General features: G+C 42.4%; 1 protein-coding gene across 3 annotated transcripts in view; it reads right to left on the bottom strand.

Moving 5' to 3' along the window:
- LOC134344498 (disco-interacting protein 2 homolog C) overlaps positions 1 to 22,227 on the bottom strand; it is a 664,610-nt gene that overhangs the window by 453,437 nt on the left and 188,946 nt on the right. For 2 of the 3 annotated variants that reach the window (XM_063044395.1, XM_063044396.1), the window contains exon 2: positions 15,215 to 15,358. The exons of the other annotated variant lie outside the window; for it this stretch is intronic. In XM_063044395.1, coding sequence (XP_062900465.1) covers positions 15,215 to 15,358 — 144 coding nt within the window. The remainder of the gene's footprint in view (positions 1 to 15,214; positions 15,359 to 22,227) is intronic. 3 annotated transcript variants of the gene reach the window in all.

Here is a 22,227-nt window from a genome sequence, read left to right as displayed (position 1 = left end):
TGAGGGGCTATTTTCTAAAATGGAAGAACATGCTAGCGTAGCCATTAGCATAACACTATTACAGAACCAGTAGCCCGGGTTCAAATCCGCCCCTGTGTATACGGAGCTTATACTTTCTCCCCATGGCCCGTGGGTTTCCCTTGGGTGCTCTGGTTTGTTTGAACCGTGTTCCAAAGACGTATGGGTTAGTAGGTTAATTGGTCACATGGATGTGAATGGGTGGCGCAGGCTCATTGGGCCAGAAGGGCCTGTTACTCTGTTATATCACTGAATAATAAATAAACAAACAAACAGGCAAACAAGCAGGGAAGTAGAAAATCTGAAGGGAGTATTCAATTACTTTGTATCATCAACTGTGGTTATAAAGGATCTAGTGCTCTTCCGGTGTATATGACACACAAGATCTTCTTGGGCTTCCAGCCAGGTCCAGGCGTCGATTTTAACTACCCGGACCCAGCTGGATGCCCAAGAAGAGTTAATGCATCAACTGTGGTTATGGAGCAGTTTCATACATGCTCCAAGATAACTGCATATGTAGTACAAATGTGTCATTGCACTGACGGAATACAAATTGGAATGTTTTAAAAATTATTGAATGTCACCTTCCTCAGCAAATATCAGCAGCTTTAATTACAACTCGGCCTGGCCCTGGTGTTTGCCCATTAGGATTTGAATTGCAAAACACCATACAAATATTAGATTTCTGGGAATTATTTGCTAAAATGCATATGCTTCAAATTAATAAGGACATTATTAAACAGGACATAGGATAAATTTGAATGAAAAACTTGTGTTAACTAAAGCTAAGATCCTACAAAGGCTAAGGCCTTTTCTCATTGAATGGCATGGACACTGATAGGGGCAGGAAATCAACCCATTTCTCCTTGAATCCGTTCCACCATTAAATTAATTCATGGATGACCTTTGACATCACTTCCTAAGAATTCCCATTTCTCTTCATGCATTACGTCAACAAAAACCTAACAATCGGAAACTGAAAGTTAACAATTGGCTCAGCATCAAATGCAAAGTCCAAACCTGGGCCACACTAGGTTTGTAAAGATGCTTTGCAAAATGACGGTGGTAGGGAGAAATGGAGCTTTGATTTGTTCTGTGGGGATGCAAGGGTTAGAGCAGCAAGAAAACAGCATGCACTGTGGGGAGAGGAGATGGTAAACGCAAAACACTAACAGACCAACCACAATCTAGCCCGCGTTCTCCAGCCGCAGATACAAGTTGAGGGAGCAGAATTCTGTCTCAATGCATTGTCATGATGACTGAAAATCACTCGTGTAAGATCAATGTGTGTCTATCGGTGTACTCCATCAGCTTGAATCTTTTGCGCTTTAGAAAATCCATACAGAAATCCACTTATCCGGAAGCAGCAAATGATTGTTCAGTTTCTAGTGTCCATGAGGGAATGAAATGTAGACCTTAAGTAGAACAGAAAATGAGCCAGTGGCTGTTTTCAGGGGTAGACCTGTCTATCACCAGATATTCACAATGCAAAACAAATCCAAATCCGTCCCTTTGCAGCTGCTGAGCTACTGAACTGCAAAATGAGCTTTGCCACAAAACAAAGGTGTTACAATTATGTAATAAATATCATATCCTCGCGGCATTTCAAAGCTTTTCACAAGCACTTAAGTGTAATAACTAGTATGATGTGGACAAGGAATGGCACCAATGGATGTTAGAAACATTAAACAGGTAAATGGCCAGTGTCTACTCCAGCTACTTCCTCTTCTTTGTTTCATGTAGCAACTCCATTCTATTCTCTCAGTTTAACCATCCCTGTCGTATCTACTCTCATGACAAAATTTACACATCAGTGCCTTTTAGATTCCTTCTTTCTTCCTTAACCTTGGCTTCCACTTTCGCATTGTAGAGGGAGCACTCAACCAGTCTCCTCTCTTTCCCACACCTTTTCCTCCCATCCATAACAAGGATGGGTCCCCTGTCCTCACTTTCTAACATATCAGTGCACACATTCAACACAAAACCATAAGAACCCAAGAAGATAGGAGCAGGAGTCGGTCATAAGCTATTCAATAGGATCATGGCCCATCTATGCTGCCCTAAATTCCTCTTCTCCAAACCCTTCCTCTTCCTCAATCCATTACTTATCCATTTCCACTTTGAATACATCGAATGATTTTCTACCACCCACTGCGTCAGAGAATTCCAGAGATTCACCAACCTGTGAGAAGAAACGTCTAGTATCTCAGTTTTAAATGACAGCCCCTCATTTTGCAGTTACAGTGCCTGTAAAAAGTATTCACCCCGCTTAAAAGTTTTCAAGTTTTATGGTTTTGCAACATTGAATCACAGTCGATTTAATTTGGCTTTTTCGACACCAATCAAAGGAAAAGACGCTTTGTGTTAAAGTAAAAACAAATTTCTGCTAATTGATCTAAATTTATTACAATTATTAAACACAAATTAATTGATTGCATAATTACTCACCACCCCCTTCAAGTCAGTATTTAGTAGAAGCACCTTTGGCAGCAATTACAGCCTCGAGTTTGTGTGGATAGGTCTCTATCAGCTGTGCACATCTGGACACTGCAATTTTTCCCCATTCTTCTTTTACAAAACTGCTCAAGCTCTGTCAGATTGCATGGGGATCATGAGTGAACAGCCCTTTTCAAGGTCAGCCACAAATTCTGGGTTGGATTGAGGTCTGGACTCTGAATTGGCCACTCCAGGACATTAACTTTGTTGTTTTTAAGCCATTTCTGTGTAGCTTTGGCTTTATGCCTGGGGTCATTGTCTTCCTGGTAAAACAAATCTTCTCCCAAGTCGAGTTCTCTTGCAGATGGCATCAGGTTTTCCTCCAGGATTTCCCTGTGTTTTGCTGCATTCATTTTGCCCTCTAACCTCACAAGCCTTCCACAGCCTGCTGCAGTGAAGCATCCCCACAGCATGATGCAGCCAACACCACGCCTCACAGTAGGGATGGTGTGTTTTTGATCATAGTGTTTAGTCATATGGCCAAAAGGCTCAATTTTGGTTTCATCACACCATAAAACCTTCTTCCAGCTGACTTCAGAGTCTCCCACGTGCCTTCTGGCAAACTCTAGCCGAGATTTCCTGTGAAACTTTCCGACAGTGGCTTTCTCTTTGCCACTCTCCCATAAAGCTGCCACTGGTGAAGCACCCAGAGAGTAGTTGTTGTATGCAGGGTCTCTCCCATCTTAGCCACTGAAGCTAGATTTTAATCCATTCAATATATGTATACTGTAATTAATTTACTAATTTATTATTATATTTTTTTCTTTCTATATTATGCATTGCATTGAACTGCTGCTGCTGCTAAGTTAACAAATTTCACGAGACATGCCTGTGACAATAAACCTGATTCTGATTCTGATTTGTAACTCCTCCAGAGCTGTCTTAGGTCTCTCGGTGGCCTCCCTCACTAGTCGCCTTCCTGCACAGTCACTTTAAGGGATATTGAGTGAATTGGAAAATTTCTTGTGTCCATCTCCTGACTTGTACTCTTCAATAATCTTTTGTGGAGTTGATTGGAGTGTACTTTTGTCTTCATGGCATAGCTCCCCCCTCCCCAGGAGACTGACTTACCAGCAGGTTGACCTTCTAGATACAGGTGTATTTTTACTACAATCAATTGAAACACCTTGACCGCACACAGGTGATCTCCATTTAACTATAAGACCAGAAGATATAGGGACAGAATTAGGCCATTTGGCTCATTGAGTCTTCTCTCCCATTTCATCCTGGCTGATCCAATTTTCCTCTCAGCCCCAATCTCCTGCCTTCTCCCCATATCCCTTCATACCATGGCCAATCAAGAATCTATCAACCTCTGCCTTAAATACACATAAAGACCTGGCTTCTTGTGTGACTTCTAAAACTAATTGGCTGCAGCAGTGATGATTTAGTGTGTCATTTAGGTGGTGAATACTTATGTGATCAATTATTTTGTGTTCTATATTTGTAATTATTTTAGATCACTTTGTAGAGGACTTTTTTTTACTTAGACATGAATCTTTTTCTGTTGAACAGTGCCAAAAAAAGCCAAATTAAGTCTACTGTGATTCAATGTTGTAAAACAATGAAACACAAAAGCTTCCAAAGAGATTGAATACATTTTATAGGCACAGTATGCCCCTTTTTTTTGAGACACATCCACTCATGAATACACCTCAATATCTACCCTGTTATTCCCCATTAGGATCTCACAATACTGTGCAAAAATCTTAGGCACACATATATAGCTAGGGTGCCTAAGACATTTGCTCAATACTGAATTAATTTTATGCATTGCACTGTACAGCTGCCACAAAAGAAAACAAATTTCATGACATATGTGAGTGATGATAAACCTGATTCTGATATCGGTTCTAATATGGATTGAGAGTGGGAAGGGGGTAGGGAGAGGGCAATCATGGTTGGGAAAATGGGAAGGGAAAGGGGAGGGAGCATGAAGCACCTTAAAGACATTCTGTAATGATCAATAAACCAGTTGTTTGGAATCAAATGACCTTGTCTGGTGTCCCAGGGCTGGTGTGTCTGCACCCACACCACCCCCTGCCCTGGCACTCCTATGCCACCTGCCCACGTCCCTCCAGTGGTGCTCCACCCTCACCATTCCCAACGTCTTTCGCTCCCACCAAATTTATAAACTCACTCTCTGCTCCACGTTGTCAAGTACAGTACTGTGCAAACGTCTTAGGCACCCTAACTATATATGTGTGCCCAAGACCTTTGTGCTGTTTACCTTTGAATAAGGTCATATCTCTTGGTAGGACAACTGTCTCATCCCAGGATTAAGCCTGGTGAGTTTCCTTTGCAATTCCTCCAATGTTAGTGAAATTTTACAAGAGGGAAAATGGGCCAACACCCTGAACAAATACAACAAAACCTCACCGTTTTTCATTCCAATACCTCTGTAATGAGTACAGTATTGTCCTCTATAAATTCTGCCCCACTCAATAGGAATCAATCACCAGACACATCCTCCCTCACCACAGCAGCACAGCGGTTAGTGTGATGCTATTACATGTTGGGTGGGATGGGGGGAGATCAGAGTTTGGAGTTCTATTCCATGTCACCTGTAAGGGATCAGTACGCCCTCCCTGAGGAGTGCAGGGGCTTTCTCCAGGGGCACCGGCTTCCTCCCACAATCCAGAGATGTACCAGTTAATGGGTTAATCGGTCTTTGTAAACTGTCCTGTGATTAGACTGGGGTTAAATCAAGGGTTGCTGGGTGGTGCGTCTCACAGGACTGGGAGGGCCTATTCCACCCTGTATCTCAATAAATAAGCAAATCTGCCCCTCCCTCCATAACCCTTTTGCTGGTTCCTCCGCTTACACCTTTCCTCAGCACCTTCTAAATCAACCTGAGGTAACACTACACCTGCCATTTTACCTCTTCCCTTCCCACCTTCCAGGTGAAGTAGATACCACATTCAATGTGTTGCATTTGGTGCTCAGAACGTAGCCTGTGTTGTGGTTTGGACTGCGACTTTGTGAAATGTCTTCCTTCCTGCACTATTCTAGAAATGTGAAGAACCTAAAACAGTTCGGCAGAAGAATTAGCCCTTTGGCCCAAAATGTCTAATTAAATTAATCCCTTCTGCCTGCATACAATCCATATCCATCCATCCCCCATATATTCATGTGCCCCTCTAAAAGCCTCTGAAACAGCAACAGCATATCTCCTTCACTACCATTCCTGGCAGCCTGTTCCAGGTACCTACTAGGAAATAAATTTGACCTGTATGTAAGACCATAAGACATAGGAGCAGAATCAGGCCATTCGGCCTAATGAGTCTGCTCTGTCACTCCATCATAATTGATTTATTATCCCTCTCAACCCCATTCTTCCTTCCTTCTCCCCGTAACCTTTCATGCCCTCACTAATCAAGAACCTACAGTATCAACTTCTGTTTTAATGACATGTCCTCCACAGCCACCCGTGGCAATTAATTCCACAGAGTCAATACCCGCTGGATAAAGAAATTCTTCCTCATCTCTGTTATAAGTGGACATCCCTCTAGGCTGAGGCTGTGCCCTCTGGTCCTAGACTCACCCTCTCCACATCCACTCTATCCAGATCTTTCAATACTCAATAGGATTCAATGAGATCCCAATGAATCCCCTGTGAGGACAGACCCAGAGCCATCAAACACTCCTCATGCGTTAACCCTTTCATTCCTGAATCATGCCCGTGAACCTCCTCTGTACCATTGCCAATGTGAGCACATCTTTCCTCAGAGAAGGGGTCCAAAATTGCTCACAATACTCCGTGCAGTCTGACCAGACTTACAAAACCTCAGCGTTACATCCTTGCTAATATACTCTAATCCTCTTGAAATAAGTTCTAACATTGCATTTGCCTTCCCTGCTACCGAGTCAGCCTGCCAAGACTTCCAAGACCCATTGCACCTCTGATTTCTGAATTTTCTCCCCATTTAGAAAAGTCTGTGCCCTTATTTCTTCCACCAAAGTGCATGACTACACACTTCCCTACACTATATTCCATCTGCCATTTCTTTGCCCATTCTCCCAATCTACTGTATCTAATTCCTTCTGCAGACTCCCTGCTTCCTCAACACTACTTGCCCCTCGATCTACCTTTGTATCGGCCACAAACCTGGTCACACCATCCATATCACTGACTTATAACACGAAAAGAAGCCGTCCCACACCGATCCCCGTGGACAACCTCTAGTCACTGGCAGCCAACCAGAAAAGGCCTCCTTTATTCCAACTCTTTGCCTCCTGCCAGTCAGCCATTCTTCTATCCATGCTTGTATCTTACCTGTAATACAATGGATTGTTATCTTGTTAAGCGGCCTCATGTGCGGCACCTTGTTAAAGGCCTTCTGAAAATCCAAGTTAGCAACATCTACTGACTGTTCTTTGTCTATCTTGCTTGTTATTTCCTCAAAGAATTCCAACTGATTTGTCAGGCAAGATTTCCCCTCAGGTAAACCACGTTGACTTTGGCCCATTTTATCATGAGCCTCCAAATACCCCGAAACCACATCCTTAATAAGAGACTGCAGCATTTTCCCATCCACTGAAGTCAGGCTAACTGGCCTACAATTTCCTTTCTTCTGCCTCCCTCCCTTCTTAAAGAGTGAAGTGATGTTTGCAATTTTCCAGTCCTCCGAAACCATTCCAGAATTTAGTGATTCTTGAAAGATCATTATTATTGCCTGCCCCTGCACCCCCCCCAATCTCTTCCACTACCTTTTTCAGAGCCCTGGGGATCAATCCATCTGGTCCAGGTGATTTATCTCCTTTCAGACCTTTCAACTTCTTAAGCATCTTATCCTTAGTAATAGCAATAACTCTCACTTCTGCCTAGTGACATTCTTGAATTTTTGACATACTAATCATGTTTTCCACAGTGAAGACTGATATAAAATACTTATTAAGTTCCTCTGCTATTTTTTAATCACTACATACACTCCTGCACATTTTCCAGCAGTCCAATATCCACTCTCGCCTCTCTTTACTCTTTATATATTTGAAAAGACTTTTGGTATGTATTTTTTATATTTCTGGCTTGCTTCCCTTGATATTTCACTTTTTCTCTCCTTATGGCTTTTATATTTGCCTTCTGCTGGCTTTTAAAAGCTTCCCAGTCATCTAACTTCCCACTCATTTTTTGCGATATTGTATCCCCTCTTTTGCTTTAATGCTGTCTTTGTCAGCCACTGTTGCCTCATCCTCCCTTTAGAGTACTTCTTCATCTTTAGGATGTATCTATTCTGCACCTTCTGAATTGCCCACAGAGACTCCAGCCATTGCGGTTTTGCTGTCATCCCTGCTAGTGTTCCCTTCCAATCAACTTTGGCCAGCTCTTCTTTCATGTCTCTGTAACTCCTTTTACTCCATTGTTAGACTGACACATCTGACTTTAGCTTCTCCCTCTCAAACTGCAGGGAGAGTTCTATCATATTATGATCACTGCTTCCTAAGGGCTCCTGTACATTAAGCTCCTTAAATAAATTTGGTACATTTCACAACACCCAATCCAGAATTGCCTTCCACTTAATGGATTCAACCATGTTACTCTAAAAAGCCATTCCAAAAGCATTCAAAAAAATCCCTCTCTTGGGATCTAGCACCATCCCAATTTTCCCCAATCTACCTGCATATTGAAATCCCCCATGACTATCATAACATTGCCCTTTTCATTTCCTCTCACTTGTTGTAATTAGCAGCCCACATCCTGGCTACTATTTGGAGGCCTGTAAATAACCCCCAGCAGGATCTTTTCACCCTTGCAGTTTCGTATTTCTTCCCAGAAGGATTCTACATCTTCCAATCCCAAGTCACCTCCTTCTAACGATTTTTTTTTAATCAGCAGAGTCAACCCTCTGCTTATCTGCCTGTCCTTTTGATACAATGTTTTCCTTGGATGCTAAGCTCCCAGTTATGATCTTACTTCAGCCATGACTCAGTGATACCTGCAACATCACAGCTACCAATCTCTAATTGCACTACAAGATCATCTGCTTTATTCTGCATACTGCGTGCATTGAAATATAACACCTTCAGCTCAGTATTCATCACCCCTTTTGAATTTGCCCCCATGCTACACCTCATCTTATCCCATTGAGTGCAGTTTTGTCCTAGCATCTGCCTGCCCTCCCCCACAGTCTCACTGCACACTGTATGCCAACTGCCCTATCCTCAGCCCTATCAAACTGATTCCCATCACCCTGACAAACTAGTTTAAGCCCTCCCCAACAGCTCTAGAAAACTTACCCACAGGGATATTCACTCCCCCTTGAGTTCAGCTGTAATTAGCCCCTTTTGTACAGGTCATATTTTACACAGCAGAGATCCCAGTGATCCAAACATCTGAGACCCTACTCCCTGCGCCAATTCCTCAGCCACACATTCATCTGCCAAATCCTAATCTTACCCTCGCTTAAGTGTGGCACAGGCAGTAATGTAGAGATCACCACCCTGGAGGCCCTGCTTTTCAGCTTTCTTCCTAACTGCCTATATTCTCTCTTCAGGACTTCCTCCCTTTTCCTACCTATGTTGTTGGTACCAATATGTGCCATGACTTCTGGCTGCTCACCTTCCCCCTTCAGAGTGCTGTGGACCCGATCTAAGGTGTCCTTGACTGTTGCACCTGGGAGGCAAAATATCATCCGGATGGCTTTTTCACGTCTATGGAATCTCCTGTCTGTTCCCCTATGGAACTCCGCCCCCCCATCACTACCACCCTCCTCTTCTCCTCCCCTTCTCTTCTGAGCCACAGAGCCAGATTCAGTGCCTGAGACCTGCTCACTGTGGCTTCTCCCTGGTAGGTCCCCTGTTCCCCCGCCCCCATTCCACCCAAGAGTATCCAAAGTGATATACTGTACTCTTATTTGAGGGGAACAGCCACAGGGATACTCTGCACTAGTTGCCTATTTCCTTTCCCTCTCCTGACATTCACCCAGGTACCTGCCTCCTGTAACTTCCGAGTGACTACCTCCCCGCGGCTCCAATCTTTCACCTCCTCATTCTTCCATATAAACCAAAGGTCATCGAGCTGCAGATCCGATTCATTAACATGGCCACTGAGGAGCTGCGGCTTGGTGAACTTCTTACAGATGGAGTTATCACAGAGACTGCAGATCTCCCAAAGTCAAATCTCCTTTAAACATTTCCACTTCCACCTTAAAACCTACATCTGTGTTTAACATTTCTACCCTGGAAAAAATACAGTGGAGATCTACCATAACTGGGACTCCCATAATTTTATGAATTCTGTCATTTCCCCTCGACCTCCAACATCCCAAAGAAAACAAAGCAAGTCAGCCAATCCTCTCTGTATAAACTCAAGAAAGAGCACATCAGCTTTTATCTGGGTATGTTGCAGCCCTGGAGAACTCATCTGATTATGTAAAATACTTTTTGTTCTCTTTCCAAATATAGTCTCAGTTTGTTCCTTTGTATCTTTTCTTCCCTTTGTCTAACAGAGTACCCCTGTATCTCTCTTCATGGACATTACCTGACCTGCTGACCACTTACAGTTCGATTTCTACTACAGCATCTATAACCCATTTGCACCCAGCCTCAATCACCACAACCCTCCGGTGACTGCTCTTCCAGTCTGCAAATCAACCGCACCATTAAATCAAGCCCAAAGCCCTTCGCGCCATACACACCCACAGCTCCAATACCCCAGGCTCGCGAGTCACCCATATTTAGCTACAAAACTTCAGACAGCACAACCTCACAGTGGCACAAGGCTGGGTACAATCCCAACCTGGGGCTCTCTTCGTGGAGTTTGCTTGTTTACCCTGCGATTGTGCAAGCTTGGTCCGGCTGCTTGGGTTTCCTCCAATTTTCCAAAGACGTGCATGCTGATTGGTAAATTAGCCATTATAAATTGTCTCTGGAAGTGTAGGTAGATGGCAGAATTTGGGGGAAGCTGATGAGTATGTGGGGAGAATGAAAAAAAAGGGGATTACTGTATGGTTATTATTGTGATGGATAGTTATTGGTCAGTACAGACTTGATGGGCTGAAGGGCCTTTCTCCATGCGGTATCTCTCTGTCCAAGTCCACTTGCTTTGCTGCTGATCCACTCTCTTTAAAAAAACCCTCCATAATTCACTTTGCAAATTCAGTAGAATGCATACTGTGCAACTCGTTTGATAGCTTTTAATGTGTTTTACAGCATTCAGTATTATCCTTTCCTCCAAGAGGACCACAAATTTGTCATGGGATTTGGAGACATGCATGCCTCAATGACCCAGAGAGCTATGTTGGCTGGAGTCAGGGCCTTGTGCTTTGGCTCTTGGTAGGGTCACCCATGCCAAACAGGTCAAAGGGTAGAAGCCAGACCTAGAGTGGTCCACCGGTCCTCCAGGTTCAGGGATTCAGCTCAGGCTTGACCAGAAACAGCAGTGAAGATTCTTTCTATACAGACAGAGATGGAGGACCTTCACTGCTGCCCTAAACACCAGCTGCATAATGGACGGTAAGTATATTATCCTTTGACTCTCCTTTCTTGTGTATTATCTGTGGAGTTGCTACCTCCAGTCCCTCAGACGAATGTATGCACATGGTGTGAGCAGAATTATCTGCAGCTTAATGTGAAAAAGACTAAGGAGCTGGTGGTAGACCTGAGGAGAGCTAAGGTACTGGTGACCCCTGTTTCCATCCGGGGGTCAGTGTGGACATGGTGGAGGATTACAAATACCTGGGGATACGAATTGACAATAACAGGACTGGTCAAAGAACACTGAGGCTGTCTACAAGAGGGGTCAGAGCCGTCTCTATTTCCTGAGGAGACTGAGGTCCTTTAACATCTGCCGGACGATGCTGAGGATGTTCTACAAGTCTGTGGTGGCCAGTGCTATCATGTTTGCTGTTGTGTACTGGGGCAGCAGGCTGAGGGTAGCAGACACCAACAGAATCAGCAAACTCATTCGGAAGGCCGGTGAAGTTGTGGGGATGGAACTGGACTCTCTGACGGTGGTGTCTGAAAAGAGGATGCTGTCCAAGTTGCATGCCATCTTGGACAATGTCTCCCATCCACTACATAATGTACTGGTTGGGCACAGGAGTACATTCAGCCAGAGACTCATTCCACCAAGATGCAACACAGAGCGTCATAGGAAGTCATTCCTGCCTGTGGCCATCAAACTTTACAACTCCTCCCTTGGAGGGTCAGACACCCTGAGCAAATAGGCTGGTCCTGGACTTATTTCCTGGCATAATTTACATATTACTATTTAACTATTCATGGTTTTATTACTATTTATTATTTATGGTGCAACTGTAACAAAAACCAATTTCCCCCGGGATCAATAAAGTATGACTATGACTATGAATAGGAGACAATCATATGTTCACCTTTCTCATCAAAGACCGAGCAATGGTGTCACGTTCCCGTCCATTTAGTCATTAAAATTTGAATACCGTCTTGGGACTGGCACCTCCTTTGATATTTTTACATGGAATGGGGATCATACAGCAGTGGGCAATTAGAAACCCCAGTCTACAATGTACCACAACATAAACTAGAAAGTAAGCAACCTTTCACAATGCACTGTTCTAGTAATTAGCATTTCAGTGATTGCCAGGAAAGGTCCAGGCTCTTCCCTCCATTCAAAGCAGATTACAAGTGTCACAGAGCTGCCAGGAGTTTTGCAGGGACACACACTGGCTGCAGTTCCAACCTGCCAGCTGGATCAGAGGAATGGCGATGACTGTAATTATCGTTTAATAATTACACACAAGTTAGTTTTGTGATCGGCAATAATTGTTGTCTATACCTTAAGAAGAATTTTTTAGAAAAATCGGATGTGGGACAGAATACTGAGATGGCAGCTGTAAATGCAATTTATCCTTAATGACCTGAGGGAAAAAATACACATCCACTCACAGAAAAGTATATTTTAAAATATGTAATCCAGTTTCTTATACCCATAAACTGTTATGTCAACAATAAATGAGTGTTGTGAATTATCAATCAAAATAACTGATTTCTACTTCCAATATTGCAGCTTAGAAACTCTTTTATTATTATGCAGAATGTGGATGCTGTGGGCAAGGCTAATATTTATTCCCCATTTTTAATTGTCTCCTGAGTGTAAACCATTCCTGAAGGTGGTTAAGAGACAACCAATTTGGTGCAAGGCTGCAGCCTGCGCAAGGATGCGAGATTACGTTCCCGGAAAGACCTTCATGAACCAGATGTGTTTTAAAACCCACATTTTAAGAGCTAATGGCCTTCTTTGTCTAAATGCTACTTAAGTTTAAATCCCTTGATGCAGTATTCTACATTCTCTACCAGGAACTTTACTGTGCTACTATACTGTGAATGGCACTTCATAACACACCAATACCATTACATTTGGAAAGTGAAAATAAGATAATCCTGTAATTCCACAATGTGAGATTAATTTAGGGTTCGGATTAGCTACGTGTCAGTTATAAGAAGTGAGTGAGAAATGAGTAGCTAGACTGCAGTGTCACTTCACTGTTGCCTGTCACTCCAACACCACATTTAGGATTTCTGATACTTCTCCCTTTTCAGCAGCTGATTGATGGAACATATAACAGAACAGAAGACTTTTATCCAAGACAAGATGAGAAAACACGACACCTCTTCCACCCTGAAGCTGGTAATGGAATGACTCTTATAATCATTGGAGATGAAGTGGAAACTCCAACTTGAAGGACAGAGAGTATCTCACCAAGGAGCAAAGGGGAAAACACTCCCTCCTGCAACTCAAAGAAACTGAGAATCACTAATGTTTTTATTTATCCTTTTCAACCACAAAACGTCACAGTGGAAACACAAATCCTGATGTCCTTTTGAGTCTGCAACAGCACACTTGAACAGCCATGACTCTGTTAACTTACCACACACTTTTGAAAAATGCAACATGCAAAATACTCGAGTTAGCTTTATTCATCTTATGTGATCTGGGTGAAGGTGGTGGCAGACCTCTTCTTGGACCACTGCAGTACTTCTGGTAAAAAACAGTTCCATGCATGGCATAGTAGTGTAGCAGTTAGCGTAACACTATTACATCACCCGCTGTAAGATTGAGGTTCAATTCCTGCCACTGTCTGTAAGAACGCTGTACATTGTCCCCGTGCCCTTGTGTTTCCTCCATGTGCTCCATTTTCCTCCCACTTTCCAAAGACGTACAGTTAGGGTTAGCGAGTTGTCCAGATGCCACATTGGTGCCAGAAGCTTGGTTACACTTGCAGGCTGCCCAGCACAATCCTCGCTGATTTGATTTGACACAAAGCAGTGCACTACACTCTAAGTTTCGATGCACATGCTACAAATAAAACACCTTTTTCCACAGGATGTTAGGGAGGGAGTTCCAGGTTTTTGGCTCGGTGAGTTCATTTAACTCAAGTATGTGCGTCTTAAAATGAAACTAGCAGATGATGGTGTTCCACTGCCTCTGTCCACCTTAGTAGTAGAGATCACAGGTTTGGGAGGTGCTGCCAAATGAGGAGTTCACCTACAATATATCTGGTAGATAACACACAAAAGCATCACACCAACACACCGTGGCTGCAATGTACTGGATGGGGTCAATCTTCGTGAGTAGAATTTGGCAACCTTCCACATTGGATTTGTCACTGTATTGGATCAGCCCAGATAAAGGGTCTCGGCCCGAAATGTAGACTATTTATTTGTTTCCATAGATGCTGCCTGACCTGATGTGCTCCAACAGCATTTTGTGTGTTGCTTTGGATTTCCAGTGTCTATAGGTTTTCTCACATTTGGATCAGCTTGGCTGGAGGCAAGCCTCATTCAGCAGAGCAACTATGTGTGGATATTGTCGGAGACACAGCCTTTACTGCGGTCACTGTTATCCATGACTTATTGCTTCCACATAGAGTGCATCAAAGCTGGCTGAAGACTGTTCCTTCCAGCCAAACATCTATAAATGTTTCAGCCTTTTCTTTGCCACACTATTACTCAAAGTATTCTCTGCCCATGAGGTATTTGACTGTCCATCACCATTCACAAGAGAATTTTGGTCTGATCTGTCGGCTGTGAGGTAGATTTGCCGTGTCTATTGCTTGTGTTTTCTGCTCTTTATTACACGTAGTCCTAAACTGCAGCTTCACCATGACGACATCTCACCCTCAGGGGCCTGCTTTCAGTAAGTCCTACTGTATTCTTCGCTGAACGAATGTTGTTCCTTTATCTTCAGGGCAATAGATAAGTGGTAGGCCATGAGGTTAAAGGATGTCATTGCTCAGTTTTCACTTGGGAGATCTGTGGTAAGTCCATTCCATTTAGTGCAACAGAGCCACACAATATCGTGAAGTGTCTCTGAAAGAAGTGCAGGGTGCTCACTCCCACAAATACGGTGACACAAAACAGCTGAATTACTGGTCAACAGTAACAGAGACTTGGTAACTCCAACTACTGTCTTCGCAGCGGGTCTAGGATTTAATTATATTTTACCAACATATACATCACAACAAATACAGAGCATGCTTTTTGGAGATGAGGTACACGAGACAATGGAGACCATGGAGATGCTTCCTCAATTATGGTTTTTAATGCAAGAGCCATACAGAGACTGTACGATGGAAACAACAAAGCTATTTGGTGTGGTACATTTCAAGCAAATGCTAACGAACCACAAAAACCAAACAGAAATCAAATGAAGAACACAAGCATGTACTGAAGGACAATTCTACCCTACTTAGAACTGTGGATGGGGTGAAGGCTTACTCACCATTATAGTTAGGTTTTGTATCTAGGTGAAGAAAAGTGTTGTCAGTGATTACGTGCAGCTCACTTGGATGTTTGGGTACTAGGGCGATGCCATTGTTTCTTTCTTCATCGCAGCCATGCCTAGGAAATTCCATTGCATCACTTCCTGTAGTGGACACAAAGTTCTGTTGCAACCATTTCTTTGATTATTGCTTTAATAGTAAACGTAGTCAATCACATATGAACAGAGAACAACAATTTCAATTGCTTTGTTAAAAGCCATTTGATTTGCCAGTCCATCCTGCCCTGCATCAAACCCCCCCCCCACCCAAAATAGTAAGTGATGCATAGGAACTTCCTGAACACAGTTCTCAAGACAAATTCCATAAAGCTATCACCTTAGAATCTAGATAAAACCACTTGCAGCTTTGGACAGTGGCAATATTACAGAGTTGTACAAAATCTGCATAAATTAAGCAACATTTTGCCATATTCATAGTTATTAATTAGATCAGGAGTTCCCAACGTTTTTTTATGCCACAGACTCCCACCATTAACCGAGGGGTCTGTAGACTCAAGGTTGGAAATCCCTAATTTCAAGAGAACTGTCCTTTCCAAAGATAAACCTGTTATTAATTTTTAAGGGCATAAGCTCATAACTTTAATATTAAACTAAGAAAGATACATCATCATTTCTGAATTGCTACCAGTGCAATAAATGCTGAGCTGTAGACTATGTCAACAATACCATGTAATCATTAGGGAAACAAAGTACAGTATAAGCACATTCAAATCTGAAGACCTCTTCTTACAAGAAAGCTCTAAAATTCTTTGTCATTTTTTTTAAGTTATGATCGGAGAATGTCATACATAGGGGTAACAAAACTTATGCTAACTTATACACTTCTTATCCATCATTTTCAGTTTAAAAGTTCCACAGAGCTCAATAAATTCAAAGCTAAACCATATTAAAAGTGGTGTGTACTTTCTCACTACAGAGCATCCCAATGAAACTGAATAAGTCCACTACTAGACCATAAGAGCACAATAGGCCATTCAGCCCATCGAGTCTGCTCCACCTTTCAATCTTGGCTGATTTATTATCCCTCTCAACCCCATTCTCCTGCTTTTTCCCCATAACCTTTGATGCCCTGACTAATTAAGGAACTATCAAACTCCACTTTAAATATATCCAATGACTTGGCCTCCACAGCCAACTGTGGCAACGCATTCCACAGGTTCATCAACTGCTAGGTAAAGATATTCCTCCTCATCTCTGTTCCAAAGGAGCGCCCTTCTATTCTGAGGCTGTGTCCTCCAGTCCTAGACACCCTCACTATTGGAAACATCATCTGCAAGTCCATTCTATCTACGTCTTTCAATATTCGATAGCTATCAATGAGATCCCCCCCCCCCTTCATTTTTCCAAACTCCTGCGAGTACAAGCCCAGAGTCATCAAACTCTCCTCACAATGCATTAAACCTATCATTCTTGGGTTATTCTTGAAATCCTCCACTGGACCCTCTCCAATGCCAGCACATCCTTTCTTAGATAAGGGACCTAAATCTGCTCACAATCCTCCAAGTGCAGCCTGACCAGTGCCTTATACAGCCTCAGCATTACATCCTTGTTCTTAAATTCTGGTCCTCTCGAATGAGTGCTAACATTTCATTTACTTTTCTTACTACTGACTCAAAGTACATAATATCAAAATATGTATACATTATGCAACCTTGGGATTAGGCTGTCTGTAAGGAGATAAACCTCAACGTCGTATAATGTATACATACTTTGATAATAAATATACCTTGAACTTTTGAACTTTGAAACTGTAAGTAAATCCTTAGGCAATCCTGCACTAGAACGTCCAAGTCCCTTTGAACTCCTGAATTCTGAATTTGCTCCCTATTTAGAAAATAGACATTTGTACTGGTTCCAATATACAGGGCTGTGTCTGGTGCTCTAAATGTGGTGCCAACATGATGGAGAGGCAAAGAGCAGACTGAGTGACCACTTTCCAGATTTACTCCCTTTTCATCTGCAAGGGTAACCCTGTGTTTCCAGGTGTCTGCCACTTAATTCCCCATCCACTTTGACCTCTTACGTCGTTCCATCATAACCTCATGTAAGCTCACAGGCAAGCATCTCATCTTCCTACTAGAGAAGTCAGCTTCATCAGGAAACAATACTGAAGTCAATAATTTTAGTTCCGATGCAATCTCATCAACCTGCAATGTTAACTTCTTTTACCTCTCTCCTGATGCTGTCTGATCTCTTGAGTATCACAAGCAATTTTATTTATTTCAGATTTTGAAACCATCTCCAATTCCATAAGTACTTCCTGATTTCCTTGTATTACTTTAACAAACTGCAGCTGTGAACTGTCAACTAATGGAACTCTCCACAACAATCCACTTAAAATCTATTTATAATTGCAATAAGCAAATCTATAACAAACAGCACTTAAAACATTTTTACGAGAAACAGGATCTTACTGATCTGCTATTTCATCAAGTTATTTTCAGTCAATGGGAACAAACCCTTACATTGCAAAGTCAACTTCAAAGCCATTCAAAGCAAGAGAAGTTCCCTTGGACTAATCTTCCCACAGGGTCCATTGTACAACAGAAATGCCAAGGAACAGAGCTCCCAAACACAAGAACGTCTTGGAAATCCAAAGCAACACATACAAAATGCAGGAGGAACTCAGCAAGTCAGGCAGTCCTGAAGAAGAGTCAACTGTTTATTCATTTCCATAGATACTGCCTGATCTGCTAAGTTCCTCCAGCATTTTGGGCGTGTTGCCAAGGAACAGAGCAGATGGACAGTGGAGACCTTCCATCAGCTGTACTTCATGAGAAAATTCAGTATGTACCCAGAAGACTGGGCAGCATCCACAGGGAGAAAAAACATGTCAGCAAATCAAGATTCAGCTTGAACTTCCATCAACACTGCTTCTCACTCTACAGATGTTGACTGAGCTGCTGTGTTATTCCAGTATTTTCCTTTTTTTAAGCCATCCAGCACATTCCATATTTCACTTTATCACTTACATGCATGGCTTGCTATTCATCAGTAAAATGCTGCAGCTCACCTTTTGTTTCCATACATGTTACTTCAGATTCCCACAGTCATTTCAAACATATTTAATTCCACTTTTGGGGCTTTATGCATTGAGCTGATGTATAACTGAGAACATCTGCCAAGTAAGTAAATTTGAAAATATCTTGAATCACATAGAGCTGAAAACCTATTTGGAATATTAAAATCATTCCAAATGTTCCTCGGGCCTAACCTGATCACAAAATCTTTCTATTTCGAACACGAGAAAGTCTGTAGATGCTGGAGGTCCAAAGCAACACACACAAAATGCTGGAGGAACTCGGCAGGCCAGGCAGTATCTATGGAAAGGAGTAAACTGTCGCCGTTTCACGCTAAGACCGTTCTTGGGGACTGAGAAGGGGTGGGAGGGTGTTAGGGAGGGAAGACGCCAGAAGAAAAAGGTGGGGGGGGCGGGTAGGGGAAAGAAAGAAGCTAGCTGGAAGGTGATAGGTGAAACCAAGTGGGTGGGAAAAGTCAAGGTTAAGGTCACCATTCTGCATGTGCTGCTTAATCTTTCTAGTTGCTGATCATAAAACACAAGGTGCATACTGGCTCTTGATGACGATGTAGAATTCTCCTGGTACTATAGCAGGTGATCAACTTTAATTAGGTGAGCAAGCTTCCAGACAGATACCTGGGCCATCAGTTCGAGCTCAGCAGGCACCCATGAGGTTCAAAAATAAAAGCCAGAAGTATGTAACAGTGAGCCATAAAGACGATTTTAGTACCATCAGTGTAGAAATGTGAGTAATTGCTGCAAAACCTGCAATTATCCAAAAGAGGAAGGCACTTTCAGTGCAAATGTGGAATCACGTAGGGCAGATGCAGATGATGAATTGAAGCACCAGCAGTTGAATTGTTTAATGTACCTTCACTGTCAGTCCATGATAATTTTAAAACAAAGATGTTGATATGATATTTGGAGGGGAAGAGCAACTATGCACTTAAAATTTCACCGATCCTTATGACAAGGTTTATTAAGAATAATCACAAATATATGATTAAAGTTCGAAACTCTGAACCACGCAGAAATATAAGTACATCAGCATTTTCTGATCACATGATGACAGATTAGTCACAATTTATGATGTTACTATGATTAAAATATTTACTTATTACGGGGCTTGGAACGAGTAATTAAGAATCCTGATGCATTTCTTCACTGAAGTGAAAAATTTGGCGTAGTTGGCAAAATTTCCATCTTTATAGTGAACACTAGAACAAGTATCACCCTGGGCACAGGGTGTGGTGGATACAGCCCAGTCCATCATTCCCCGCCATTGAATACACTTATATGGATCACTGCCACAAGAACACAGTGTCCAACATCAAAGCCTGCCACCATCCAGGCCATGTCCTCTTCAAGCTACCAAAGTTGGGTAGAAGGTACAGAATCCTTAAGTCCCATGCCACCAGGTTCAAGAACCATCATTACACTTCCACCATGAGGCTCCTGAGCCAGAATAGTTAACATCATGCACCAATACCCTGAACTGATTCTATGATCTACTGGCTCACTTTCAAGGTCTCTTTACAACTTATGTTCTGAGGCATTTATGTGCAGTTTGTCTTCTTTTGCACATTGGCCAGTTTTGGAGTCATAGAAAACTACAGTACAGAAACAGGCCCTTCGGCCCATCGAGTCCATGCCGAACCACTTAAAATCCCTAGTCCCACTGACCTGCACTGGGACCACAGCCCTCCATACCCACCACCACCCCCCCCCCATCCACGTACCTATCCAAACTTCTCAAATGTTGAAATCAAAACTGCATCCACCACTTGCGCCTGCAGCTCGTTCCACACTCTCACCATCCTCTGAGTGAAGAAATTTCCCCTAATGTTCCCCTTAAACATTTCACCTTTCACCCTTAACCCATGACCTCCTGTTGTAATCTCACCCAACCTCTAAATAGAAAATGCAGCTTGCATTTACCCTACCCATACCCCTCATAATTTTGTATACCTCTATCAAATCTCCTCTCAATTTTCTATGCTCCAGAAGATAAATTTCTAACCTATTTAATCTTTCCCTATAACTCAGGTCATCCTGTCTTGGCAACAATCTTGTAAATTTCATCTGTACTCTTTCAATCTTATTTACATCTTTTCTGCAGGAAAGTGGCCAAAACTGCACACAATATTCCAAATTAGGCCTCACCAATGTCCTATACAACCTCAATATTACATCCCAACTGCTGAACTGAAAACTTTGATTTATGAAGGCCAATGTGCCAAAAGCTTTCTTTATGACCCTAGCTACCTGTGACACCACTTTCAATGAATTATGGACCTGTATTCCCTGATTTCCTACTTCTACCACACTCCTCAGTGCCCTTCCGCTCACAGTGTGAGGCCTACCCTGGTTGGTCCTCTCGAAGTGTAACACCTCACACTTGTCTTCATTAAATTCTATCCCACATTTTTCAGCCCATTTTCCCATCTGGTCCCAATCCCACTATATGCTTTGATAGTCTTTCTCACTGTCCACTACACCCCCAATCTTGGTGTTATCCACAAATTTGCTGGTTCAGATAATCAGATTATCATCCAGATCATTGATATAGATGACAAACTATTACAGACCCAGCACTGATCCCTGCGGCACTCCACTAGTCACAGGCCACCAGTCAGAGAGGCAACCATCTGCGATCACTCTCGGGCTTCACCCGCAAAGCCAATGTCTCATCTTGAAAGCTGAGCGACTGACCGTTCTTCACCAACCTTCCATGCAGGTCCCTGTCAAATGCCTTGCTGAAATCCATGTAGGCAACAGCCACTGCCTTGCCTTCATCAACCTTCCTGGTAACTTCCTGGAAAAACTCTATAAGATTGGTTAAACACAACCTACAACGCACAAAGGCCTGTGACTATCCCTAATCAATCCCTGTCTACCCAAATACTGATATATCTGGTCTCTCAGAATACCTTTGAATAACTTTCCCCCACTGATGTCTGGCTCACAAGCTATGTTCCCTCTATGCTGTGCGAGTGTGTGCGCGCACACGTTTTTCGACCAGCACACAATGGAAATTAAAGTGCGCACAAAAGGTTAGTTAACCAAAGTAACGTAATAATTAATAATTGTATTTATTGAAAATAATCATTTAGCTAAATACTTCTGTTAACTAGTTGGTCGGTTTTTCAAATACCACAATGCACGTCACTAATTTATGTCACCTCACCTTTCCTGTTCCAGTTTGTACAGCTGCATCACGGCGGCAGCCATCTTTGGCGGACAGTGTTCATATCATAAAGTTTACAAAGATCTATTTCAAATCCTGTAGATAGCTTACTAAGTTTTCATTGAAAAAGATCAGTCAAATGACCCTGTGGTTAAATACTGTCACAAGAAATTGATAAACATCACATACAAAGTAGCTTTACAGGTTTTAAGTGATGTCTTCGATGAACTGGCTGCACTGTGCAAGATTCTGCAAAAGAGGGGCCTGACACCGATTGGTTCACTTCATTTTGCGCAAGGTAAAGTTAACAAGATAAGAAAGCTGTATCTGGGAGACAATGTTTAGTGGAGTGACAAAGTTAAGTTTTGCTAAGCCAACAACGTGAAGAAAACGTCACAGTAGATAAAAGTTCACTGTTGGCTTTTATAAATAGTCTTTGTGTTCATTTAGAAGAAAGGTTTCCTGAAGATGAGGTACAAGAATTGTCAGCTTTTGATTTCTCCACAATTGCAGATTGTGACTTCACATTTGGTGATGAACAAGTTAATGCCTTATGTCTAAAGTATCATGATTTTCTAGCTGAAAATACTGTAATAGTTAGACAGTTTAATGATTTCAAATTTTCCATGCAACTTTGCTCAAATGGTGGCATTTGTACTTCAAAATGAACAGTTTTGCAACCTTGCACTGTTGATGGACATTGGGGGAACCTTTCTTGCGTCTAGTGCAGACTGTGAGCGAGGTTTT

Source organism: Mobula hypostoma, chromosome 3 (assembly GCF_963921235.1).
Source record: "Mobula hypostoma chromosome 3, sMobHyp1.1, whole genome shotgun sequence".
In the NCBI taxonomy this organism is placed as follows: Eukaryota; Metazoa; Chordata; class Chondrichthyes; order Myliobatiformes; family Myliobatidae; genus Mobula; species Mobula hypostoma.
This window is presented reverse-complemented; position numbering and strand designations above follow the sequence as displayed.